This window comes from Phocoena sinus, chromosome 5, assembly GCF_008692025.1.
Source record: "Phocoena sinus isolate mPhoSin1 chromosome 5, mPhoSin1.pri, whole genome shotgun sequence".
Lineage (NCBI taxonomy): Eukaryota > Metazoa > Chordata > Mammalia > Artiodactyla > Phocoenidae > Phocoena > Phocoena sinus.
Window position 1 is genome coordinate 110,880,379 of NC_045767.1, and position 12,813 is coordinate 110,893,191.

The following is a 12,813-nucleotide window of genomic DNA, read 5'->3' on the forward strand; positions in this document are numbered from 1 at the left end:
ATTTATATATATTTTCTAAATATATTTAAAATATAAATATATATTTATATATATAAATACATTTATGTATATACTTTATATATATACCACATTTCTTTAAGCATTCTCCTGGATATTTATTTATTTATTTATATCTTTATTGGAGTATAATTACTTTACAATGTTGTGTTAGTTTCTGCTGTATATCAAAGTGAATCAGCTATATGTATATCCGTATCCCCATATTCCCTCCCTCTTGAGCCTCCCTCCCACTCTCCCTATCCCACCCCTCTAGGTGGTCACAAAGCACCAAGCTGATCTCCCTGTGCTATGCAGCTGCTTCCCACTAGCTATCTGTTTTACATTTGGTAGTGTACATATGTCAATCCCACTCTCTCACTTCATCCCAGCTTCCCCTTCTCCCCTCCCCCGTGTCCTCAAGTCCATTCTCTACATCTGCGTCTTTATTCCTGTGCTAACCCTAGGTTCATCAGAACCATTTTTTTAGATTCCATATATATGTGTTAGCATACAGTATTTGTTTTTCTTTTTCTGACTTACTTCACTCTGTATGACAGACTCTAGGTGCATCTACCTCACTACAAATAACTCAATTTCGTTTCTTTTTATGGCTGAGTAATATTCCATTGAATATATGTGCCACATCTTTTTTTTTTTTTTTTTTTGGTGCCACATCTTTTTTATCCATTCATCTGTCGATGGACACTTAGGTTGTTTCTATGTCCTGGCTATTGTAAATAGTGCTGCAATGAACATTGTGATACATGTCTCTTTTTGAATTATGGTTTTCTCAGGGTATATGCCCAGTAGTGGGATTGCTGGGTCGTATGGTAGTTCTATTTTTAGTTTTTTAAGGAACCTCCATACTGTTCTCCATAGTGGCTGTATCAATTTACATTCCCACCAACAGTGCAAGAGGGTTCTGTTTTCACCACACCCTCCCCAGCCTTTATTGTTTGTAGATTTTTGATGATGGCCATCTGACTGGTGTACCACATCTTCTTTATCCATTCATCCATCAATGGACCTTTAGATTCAATTAAGCAGACTTTTGAATAGTCACCTTGTCAATATACCTATGATTTTTCTAAATAAAGTTCTGTCTACATTCTTTGGTTTAAGAAAATTTTATTTATAATATACTCTTGTGACAGTTTCAGATTGTATCAAGCTGAAGACTGTGAACAAATGCCTAGCTTATCCTTAACCCAACAGTTCTGGGATTACTTTTACTCTAAGGCTGGGACCACCTATTTGCATTGATTTTGTTTATCCTATGCTATCTGCTTATTCTCTGTTTAAAGCAATTTTCCACTTCCCACACTCCTGAGTACTCTTTCAGTGCATAAACCTTCACCTTAAAAAGAAACTACACACACATCCACACACCCACCTGAGCAACTTTTATAAACAGCAATCCTGACATTCAGAATAAAGCATAAGGATCTATTTTGGCTGGGCAAATGCAGAAGAACCTGAGTGGATGGATTTTGGCAAAACTTTGAGAGAATCCAAAAATGTTTCACCTTGAGGACTAAAGTTGTGCTACTCATAAAGGAATTTGGAAAACCAACTAGAAATAGAAGAATAGATCAGGAGTGCCCACTTGAATTCCTGGATTATCTGGGAGGATCCCCCCCAAATGGCCTCTCATTGGGCACCTTGAATGAATTTCTCTGAGAATACAGGCTTGCTGTTAGAAGGTAGTCCATTTGCCTATCAACATGTGTATATTTGTACATGCATTAATATGTACATATAACATACATTTGTAGTTCTGATGATTCAATGTGATAATGCGTGTAAAACTCTGACAATAAGTAAGCATTCCATATAGTTAATCTTTCAGTAATTCTGTGAAATCTCTGCTTCACATTTTATATGTGAAGAAACTGATGCTCAGAGAAATTAAGTCGTTTGACTAGAGTTGCTCTCCTGGTAAGTGACAGAGCTATAATTCAAACCCTTGTCTGACCCCGAAGTCTGTGCTCATTCTACATATTATATCATCGACTTAAACTACTTTATAGCTGATTGCTCCCTAATCTAATCTAAGGCCCTATCCCAGACCTATCTCTCTAGCTCTAGATTTAGGCATTTAATTTCCCGTTTGCAAGGTCCATAGTTAAACCAAACTCCACGGAGCCTTCAATGAACTTATTTTCTTACTCCACAAAGCTCTTCCTTTCCTGTACTACCTATTTTGGTGAACTGTCCCACCACCCATTGTCCAAGCTATACACCTGGAGTTTTCTTAGTCTCCTTCAACTTTCTCACCCCCATATTCAATTGGTCACCACTTCCTTAACATTTCTTGTGCTGCTCTTCCTCTCTCTTACCATAGCTCCTATTCATCACTCCTCACATGGAGAACTACAGTAGTCTCCTAATTGGCCTCCCTGCCTATAGACCTACTCCCATCTAATTTGTCATCTGCAGTTGAGGAAATTCCACTCTGATGACCTTATTCCATTTCTTTATAGTCTTTTGAAAGCCCCATGTTTCTTATCAGATGAAATATGAATTCTCTAACATAGTACACATGGCCTCCCTGGTCTGGCCATTTCCCACTGTCCACCTCATCACAGGACACTTCTTCACTAATAACCTGTGCTCTAGCAAAGCCCAAATCCTTTAATTCCCTGATTGTTTCCTATTATCTTATGTTTTTATACTGTTCTCTCAGACTGGAATACTCTTCCTAATTTTCTGATAAACTCCAACTCATTCTTTAAGATCTTCCTTAAGTGTTCACACCTGGACACCTTCTTTGGTCCATCTAGCAGAGCTGAGCTCTCTATTTTTGGTGGTTATTGTGCCCAGTCCTCTACATTTTGACCTTTTATTTACACCTCTGTCATGGGCACTACAATTTCTGTGACCTGTTTGGGAGTACATACTCTTTACTTTTATATTATATAGCACCACATACTGTTTTGATACATGCATTCTCTCTTATTTTAACTATATTCACTTATTATCTGCTGTTTTTCTTGTTTATTTTATTGTTTGTATATGTTTATACTGTTTTCTGTCTTGTTTGCTACCGTGTCCAAAGGCTTAGAATAATGCTTGGCATATGGTAGCTATTCCACAGATGTCTTAGAATGGATGAATTAATTCAACAAAATATAGTTGTAGAAGTTTATCAGGGCACTCTAATGATTCATATATATAAACATATATAAATAAATATATCATACACATGATATTATGTATATGATAATATACTTATATTATAATTTAACTTAATTTTAGCATTTCATGATGTTGGAGAGAACTGTAGCATCATCCATAACCTCTGGGACAAAATGAGTCTAGAAAACGTAGAGAGCAAGAGTGAGCCCAAGATGATAGTGAAAAGGAGAGCTCGGCAAGGAAAATGTTGAATTTCTATGTGGAGGTAGAATTGAGATAAAAAGAATGGGAAGCCTTTTTCAAGGGTCTGAGCAAATATAAACTAGATTGTTGACTTTGATTTGGTTGTGAAATTTGTTATGATCATTGATTTTCTTTTTTATTCCACCATTGGTGTGTATGTTGCATGGCTGCTCTGTTGATACAGTTAATGTTGTTCTGCTTACTGTTGAAATGGTCATGTGGCAGACCTGTAATGCATGCATAGTCCGGTTCCAGGACTGAGCCTTGTGCAGGGTTGCTGTTGGGGGAATTCCTGATAGACTTTCTGGTCTAAAGGCTGCACAGCAAGTCACTGGATAATTGTCAGCACTGTGGGAATCCCTCCACTGGGAAACTTCCATAGTCATATTGTTTGGCTGGCACTTCAGAGCTTGTGGCTGTAGACAGTATCTGCTAGAATGTTGCTCTAAAGTACCTCAGGAGACTGTATAGTTTCCACCATTTCCTGTGAAATGCTCTAGTTTGGGTTTATTTAGAAATAATGAAGCAGCATTGATTATATCAGTCATAAGGAGACCACAGAGATTGCTGCCTTTAACCATCAGCATTATTTATTTCCACCATTCAAAATATCCTTTTCCTTTTAAAATTTCTATGTTGTTTGTTTGCATGTGTTTTGGTATAAGTTAATATGATCCAGAAAAAAATCCTAAAGACACAAAAACAGTATTTTCCTCAGTGTAATGCCTCTAAGATTTTAACTTAAAGATTTTTCCCTGAATATTTATAATTTAAATTTAAAAATTTTAGTCTTAAGTTGATATGTTCAATTGCTGTTTGTCAAAAATACTGAAATTCTAAAACATTTGAATGGCTGGTGGTTGCAATAAAAAAGTGTTCAAAATTGGCTTTGCATAAATATTTGTTGAATAAATAAAATTGGAGAAATCCTAGAAATCTGAGTTTTAATATCCCATGCATAGGTCAGTGGTCTTTATTCTTTTGGGGGTTACAGAATCCTTTGAAAATTTGATAAAGTATGGATTTCCTCTCATTATCTAAAAAAAACCCCAATAAGAAATAATAAGAAAATTCTGAAGCCCATTCATGGACCTGTGGCACTGGTGAGCTCGTACGGAATAGTTTTATTACATAAATGTGTTAACTCTCAGGTACTGGTAGAACTGTATTAATGTATTCCAGAACACTTTTTAAAAAATGTGATCATAGTTACTATTTACTAGATCTGATATCTTGCCTGATGCATAGAGCAAATAGTCCAGATAGAAATGGAGGTAACTAAGTCTTAGGTATTATTAGAGAACTTAGAAAGACCACTGAACCCAAAGGACTGTGTCTAGTGTGGGGGTAGTGCCAACAAATTGAGATCTGGAGGATAAAGGGTAGTTGTGTTTTGTCATGTAGATGGGGAGGTTGAGAGAGTTGTAGGCCCAGGGAATCTCAACGGCCTTAGGTGATACAGAACATTTAGGGGGCTGGTTGGGAGGACGGTGGCAGTAGAGGAAGATGAAGGTAGGAGCAGATTAACAATGTTCTTAAAAACCATGCTAAGGAGTTTATACATAGTGTATGGGAATGGATGACTTTAAAGCAGGTCAGTGACATGAAGAGATTTTTTATTTTAGAAAAATTACTGACTCTGGACAATGAATTGGGGAAAGAAGGTGGCAAAATTAGAGAAAGAACAGCTAGTATGCTTTTTCAGTAATCCAGTGCATGATGGTGGTGGCTTGGGGTAAAGTTGAAGAAATACACAGTAGGTAGGACATTGGGTTTGATTAGATTTGGAGATAAGGGAGCTGGAGGAGTCAGGAATGGATCCTAGGTTTTTGTCTTGGGCAACCTGATGGATGATTGTGAAATATAGAACTTCGGAGGAGTGAGTAGGAGAGGTGGGAGGAAAGGAAAGGAGACAGAGTTGAGTTTTCAACACTGAGTTTGAAGTGCCTGTGGAACATCCTTGAGATGTCTGGGAAGCAGTTGGGTATATGGGTCTAAGCTCAGAAGGAAGACTGGGCCATAGGGAAACATTTGAGTTTTGTCAGTAGTTCTTAAACTTTTTCCACCTTAACACACCTGAAGAAGAATATAAAACCATCCCACCCATAAAAGTGGCTCAATTTGGCAATGATTCTCATTTTATCTCTGAGAAAGCTCTTTCCCCAGGTGACTGCATGGCTCTCTTATTTCATTCGTCTTTCTGTTCACTGTTACATTATCAAAAAGCCTGCCCCATACTACCCTATAAAAAATAACACTTACTCTGGTCACTCCTTATTCCATTTAAAATACTATCGTTCTTCATACCACGGACTGCCACCTAATACATATATATTTGTTTATTGGATTATTGTTCCTTCCATCAGAATGTAACTCATTGTGAGACAGGAATTTTGTCTTTTCTGTTCACTAATGTACAAGGTCTAGAACTTCCCTGGCACATGTCTTTGAATAAATTATTTTCAACATGATGGAGAATGGGATGAGAGGATGGGAAATCTTTTCTACACATTTTGATTCAGCTCCCTGAACAAGGATGCCCTCTGTACTCTGTCCTCATCCATAGATTTGAGAATCATTATTAGTGATACTGTCTAGAGACATTGGAATTGATGTCATTGTCCAGAGAGCATATGTAAAGTAAGGAGAGAGGCATGAAAAGGCAAGAGTGAGAGCTACCAATGCTCGAGGGGGAAGGCAGAGATGAGGATTCCACAAATGAATTCCATAGCTAGAGAGGTATGAAGAAAACCAGAATATGCTAGATCAAGGAAGTTCAGACACAGTATAATAAAGAGGATTAGATCAGTGATTTCCAATGCTGCTAGGAATGAAGGCCTAGGCAAAAATAGGTAGAAGAACTAGTACTTCACAGTAGGAGAAATATAAATGGCTAGTAAACATGAAAGAAGCTACTCTTGCTAGTAATCAAAGAAATTAAGTCCCACTAAGTATCATACGGTAGTGGAATCCTCCCAACAGGCAGTCAATTCATTACTTTAAAAAAAGACATGACCATATCAAATAAAAAGCTGACTTATATTTGGAAAATATTTTTAAATCCTGATATACGATAAGCATGATACATTTATACTTTAAATCAACATGGATTGGAAAATTATAATCAGTAATTTGCATTGTCTTTTATTTCAATATTGTTGTAAATATCAATTTGTACATTTTTCTGATTAATTCTGTCTTGAGAAATGTTTAGAAATATGGTGAAAGATTCACATACTGAGATGACATAGCATCATAACTGAGGCATATTTCTGTACAGAAGGCTAGCAGAGAGGCATGCTATAATAAGAACCACACAGATGGACCATTGCCATTTTCTCTGACCCAACGTCTTAACCATGAAAACCTCCTAGGTAGCCTTCTGAATGCCTCAGATCTGAGAAGGGTTTCTTCACAAGACAGGTTGTGTCCACAAAAGAGGATTTATTAAATTCAGAGGAAAAACACTCACATTGGGTTTGGTGACTGACCAAATGCCCCTGCTCTCTTAGCAAATGTCATCATTCAACTAAGCAGCACTTCAAGCAGGGACCTTTTGCCTCATGTTCTAAGAATACAATTAAAACAATGCTTGATTCTTAATTATTAGCAAAAGAAACCTACTGGCAGACTTAGGCAGAAAGGTATTGACTAGAATATTGGGCAGAAGTCTGAAGAATTAAGCTCAGGAACATGAAGGAATGATGAAGGCTAGCCTAGAGAGCTCCTTGGACTCCAGTCAAATCCTGCACAGAGTCTGTTGCAAATGCTGAATCCTGTTCTGCTTCCACCAATGCTACCCTTAGAAAATGGATATTGCTGCCACGGTTACTCTACCACACAAATAGACTTCCCACTGTTTGTTTCACTTTTAAAAGCATTATTAGTTTCGAGTGAAAACCTGAGTCTGGTGTAGATAATGGAGGAAGCTTTGTCACATGTCTGCATCCCAGCAACAGAGGAGGCTTGGATCATGAACAAGTGATTTGTGGCTTCAAATTGTAGGAAGTGAGTTATGCCTTCTGCTAAGATTCACATGATGGGGAGTGCTCCAAAAGTGTGACTTACTTCACTCTGTATGACAGACTCTAGGTCCATCCACCTCACTACAAAAATGTAAAATAGATAGCTAGTGGGAAGCAGCCACATAGCACAGGGAGATCAACTTGGTGCTTTGTGACCACCTAGAGGGGTGGGATAGGGAGGGTGGGAGGGAGGGAGACGTAAGAGGGAAGAGATATGGGGATATATGTATATGTATAACTGATTCACCTTGTTATACAGCAGAAACTAACACACCATTTTAAAGCAATTATACTCTGATAAAGATGTTTAAAAAAAAATTAAAAACCGTAAAAAAAAGTGTGACCAATCCATTATTTAAAACAAAACAAAACAGCAAAAAACGACAAAAGCCTGTTGAACAAAAGGCAGATTAAAAATACACACTGGAAAATGTTATTAAATGTTGAAAGACATTAGCAAACATTCAGAATCTGCCTGATTCTGATGGAATTCAGATGGAAGGAGAAAAAGAAAGTAGTGAAATTATGCTAATTTATTTTTTTATTTAGGTAAATCAAGAAATATTATTTCATTGATAGTTCTGATAAATTAAAAAATATAGGCTTAAATATAGTGTTTTAAAAAGGTGAAGAAAAATAAAATAATAAAAACAACCTTCCAAGAATCACACAAAACAGAAAATAAATAAGAGCAAGAACAATCATAAGTGTAATAGTAACTATACTAGGAAAGAAACCAAAACAAAAATTTACAGAATGGGTAAAAATATGAAATTCAAGTAAATTAAGAGGAATACTTATATAATTAAAAGTGTGGGCTCTGAAGTGTCCCTATTTTGAATTCAGAACCAATTCTGCAATTTACTAACTATAGGACCGTGGGAAAGTTATTTAAAGATGTTATGCTTTAGTGTTTTTACTTGTATAATGGTATGCAAAGCACATCAAAGGAAAGTGGACTCAGAAGAAATTTTATGAACTTCAGTACATTTGTAAAAAATTAATGAAAATAGGTTAATTAAGTCTTTAATTCAAGAAGGAGAAAATAGACCTTAAAAAAAAGGAATTAATAAAGATAAGTAGAGAAATTAATGAGCTAGAAAATGTAAAAATATTTGAATTGGTAAATAAAATGGAACTGGCTGTTTACAAAACCAAAAAAAAAAAACCTGAAGTAGATGATTTTTATACTTTAATTAAAAAAATTTATTATAGTAGAATGTATAAAATGAACATACAGAAAAATATAGTCACAGATTAAAGGTAAACTGACCAAACAACATTTGCACATATGCTGAAAAGGGTTACTTTCTTTAATATTGAGGTTTTTTTAAGAAATCAACAAGTAAAATCTGAAGATATCCAGTGAAAAATAGGTACAATACATAAATATATAATTTTCAAAAGAAAGAAAATACAAGCATTTGAGCACCCAGAGTGGATAGCTTAGGTAAGAATCATCCATTACAGAGTAATGCCTTAATAAAACTTTTATTTTTTTTCTGGCTAAGTGGGCTACATATTATAAAAATCTGTACACCAGCCTAGGAAGCTTCTATCATCCATCACCAAAACCTCTTTTTTATGGGAAGTATGAGTATGTGATAACAGAGCAACTCAAAATGATGTTCTCTGAACTTTAGGGAGATTAACCCACTCTATAATGCATGTATTTAACCAAACTTATTTAAAAACATAAATAAAATACATCATAATCTGAGAAACTGGGTGAGACAGATGAAATGAATAGGGCAAAATCAGATTAAATATAAATAGCAGAAATATATAAAGAGTTCAACTGTCTGTATTGCTCTTTTATAGGCTTTGTATCATGGACCAGATTTGAGAACAGTTATAAACATGTATTGCAGACTAATCCATCGTGTTAAATATCGACTTGGTCTTTGGAGGACGAGACAAATTATAAACCTTACAGAGCTAGAGGAATGGATGGACAGAAAAAAATGTAGGTGATGCTATCATTTCTGATTTGATTTTAGATTTGGAATTATTTTAACCATTAATAATTTACATATAATTACCCATAGACAGTACAAGTAGGCGATATTTTTATTGCTTCAAGCTATTTACTTTTTAAGGTGATGTATATGTGGCTTAATTTATTAGGATCTCATTCTGGCTAAACAAAAAGGAAATTTAAAGGAAAGATAGCTAAAGAATGAGATTTCAGAAAGCACATGAACCAGAGCTGCTCCAGAGATCTAAGGAGCAAAAAATAAGAGGCAATCTCTGTTTGCCTCTGGGGGATAGAAAAGCTGCTATCACTTTATGACTTTTTATTCTTGAGCTTTAAATTCAAATTCTAGATTGGTTTAGCTTGAGTTATGTGTCCAACACTTTGCCTTGGTAGGGCAAAGAAATCTGCTTGGGAGTTGCATAGAAACTATATTCATTGAGGGGAGGGAGTAGCTCCCCAAAGGAAAACTACATATTTATAACAGAAGAACAGTTAAAGTACACTGAGCAGACAAAACAACAGATATCCATTACATGTTGCTTATTAGTGTTGAAATTCTATGTGAATAACAGGTTTTCCAATTTCTATCTTAACTTTCAGAGATCCTGATTTTTATTATATTTAATGAATTTATTATTGCTTGATTAGGATGGATATTACAGTCTGTTTCTTGATTAAAAAATAAATAAATGAGGACTTCTGGTTTCTGCTTCTGTATGTAAGGAGCTTGGAAGTCAACACTCTATCTTAACAACAAGTAAAAGAGCTGAACAGACTAAAAAATCAACAAGTCTTCTTGGATTCGTAAAAGAGGGGAGACACAGGGCAAACTGCTGCCCCTAAGATTGGAGAGACAGGCATACAAAGTCACAGCTTACCAGAGCAGAGACTCATGAGCAGAATCCGATGTGGGAACCAGCGCTGGGGTAAGATAAATGAACTGTAATTGACAAATGGCAGGAGCACAGTTCTGAGAGTTAAAAATTCCAGAGGATCCAGTCATGAAGGGGCCTCCACAATACTGCGATATTTACCTCCAGGAGCTCAATCAGATTCCCACAGTAAATATGAGAAAATGAACCATTTTGAAATATGCCAGAGCACTCCATTCTTCTTAACAAGGCCTGCCTTCAGAGGAAACTAATTAACCAGAGCCTAACCTGCTGGGTATTATCAGAGCCTAATTAAACCTGTGGAAGGGAAATACCCAACTCCAGTCCACTCTGACCATCCTGTCCCACCTAAGGAGGAAGAAAAAAACTGGGAAACATTCATAAAGTTCACAGTCCAGAGACATAGGCTCCATAAGAGACTGAGACCTAATCATTAGAACACTTCCTGTCCCCCAGCACCTTATCACCACGTTACTAAAGACCTTTTTACAGCAGTTTCTTTTACCCAATATGTCATGACTAGCTACATGTATACTACAAGGCATACAAAAACGCAAAAAACACAATTTGTAAAGACAAAGCAAACATCAGAACCAGACGTAGCAGGGATGTTGGAATTATCAGACTGAGAATTTAAAACAACTATGATTAAATATGCTAATTATGCATAAAATAGCATGCAAGAACAGATGGACAAGGTAGGCAGAGAGATGGAAATCCCAAGAAAGAACCCTAAAGAAATGATAAAAATAAAAAATACTGTAACAGAAATGAAGAATGCCTCTGATGGGCTTCTTGGAAAGGTGGCTGAGGAAAGATTCTCTGAGCTAGAAATTATATCAATAGAATCCTTGAACACTGAAAAGCAAAGAGAACAAAAACTGAAATAAAAAACAGAACAAAGTATCTAGGGACTGTAGGGCAACTACAAAAGGAGTAACATATGGGAATACCAGAGGGAGAAGAAAGAAACAGAAGAAATATTTATAACAATAATAACTGAGAATTTCCCCAAATTAATGTCAGACACCAAACCACAGATCCATGAAGCCCAGAGAACACCAAGCAGAATAAATTCCAAAAAACTACACCTAGGCATATCATCTTCAAACTATAGAAAATTAAAGATAAAGAAAAAAATTCTGAAAGAAGCCAGATGGGGAAGACACCTGGCCTCTGGAGAAAAAAAAAAAAAGAATTACATTTGACTTATCCAAAACCATGCAAGTAAGAAGAGTGGCATGAAATAGTTAAAGTGTTGAGAGAAATAAAACACCAACCCAGAATTCTGTACCCTTAAAAATTATACTTAAAAAAAATGAAGGACTTTCTCAGACAAACAAAAATTGAGGGAATTTGTTGCCAGTATATCTGCCTTGCAAAAAGTGTTAAAAAATTTCTTAGAGAGAGGGGAAATAATATAGGTCAGAAACTCAGACTACAAAAAGTAAAGAAGAGCACTGAAGAAGAAATAAGAAGGTAAAATAAAACATTTATTTTTCTTATTCCAAAGTGACCTTACAGATAACATGTTCAAAATAATACTAACAATATACTCAATTACAATATACATATATAGCTTAGGTATAATTATATATGCTGATATATGTACATGTATGTATAAGTGAAGTGAATGACAACAATTATACAAGGGATGGGAGGGAGGAATTAGGATTATTTTGTAATTGTAAGGTATTTGCACTACCCATGAAGTAGGATAGTGTTACTTGAAAGTCGATTTAGATTAGCTATAAATGTATATTGTGAACTCCAGGGCAACCATTAAAGTAAAAAAAAAAAGGATAATAGATATGCTTTGAAATGAGAGAAAATAGAAACATATAAAATCCTCAATTAAAACTACAAAAGGCAGAGAAAAGTAGAAGAGAAAAATAAGAACAAGGGCAACAAATAGAAAACCTATCGGATATAGTAGATCTGAATCCAACTGTGTCAGTAATCACTTTGAACATTAAATGATCTAAATCCACCAATTAAAAGACAGACATTGTCAGAGTAGGTCAAAAAACAAAACCCAATGGTATGCTGTCTACAAGAAACCCACTTTAAATATAAAGACATATATAGGTTAAAAGTAAATGGATGGAGAAAAATGTACCATGCTAACAATAATCAAGATAAAGCAGGAGCAGCTATATTAATTTCAGACAGAGCAGGTTGCAAATTAAGGAAAGTTATCAAAGGTGAAGAAGAGCATTACATAATGGTAAAGGGGTAATTCTCCAAGAAGACATTAACAATTGTAATTGTGTATCTGCCTAACAACATAGCATCAAACTATGTGAGGCAAAAACTGATAGAACTACAAGGAGAAATAGATGAATCCACTAACATAGTTGGGCAAAATCCAACACCCATTCATAATAAAACCTCTCAGTAAACAGGAAATAGAGAGGAACTTTCTTAACTTGATAAAGACTATCTACAAAAAAACTACAGCTAACATCATACCTAACGTGAGTAACTCAGAGTTTTCCTACTAAGATCAGGTACATGGCAAGGATATCCTCTCTCA

At 35.6% G+C, this 12,813-nt stretch overlaps 1 protein-coding gene across 1 annotated transcript in view; it reads left to right on the forward strand.

The window, feature by feature from the left end:
- IQCM (IQ motif containing M) overlaps window positions 1–12,813 on the forward strand; it is a 361,372-nt gene that overhangs the window by 144,715 nt on the left and 203,844 nt on the right. The window contains 1 exon segment of the mRNA XM_032632005.1: window positions 9,228–9,372. Within this exon segment, the coding sequence (XP_032487896.1) occupies window positions 9,228–9,372 (145 nt within the window).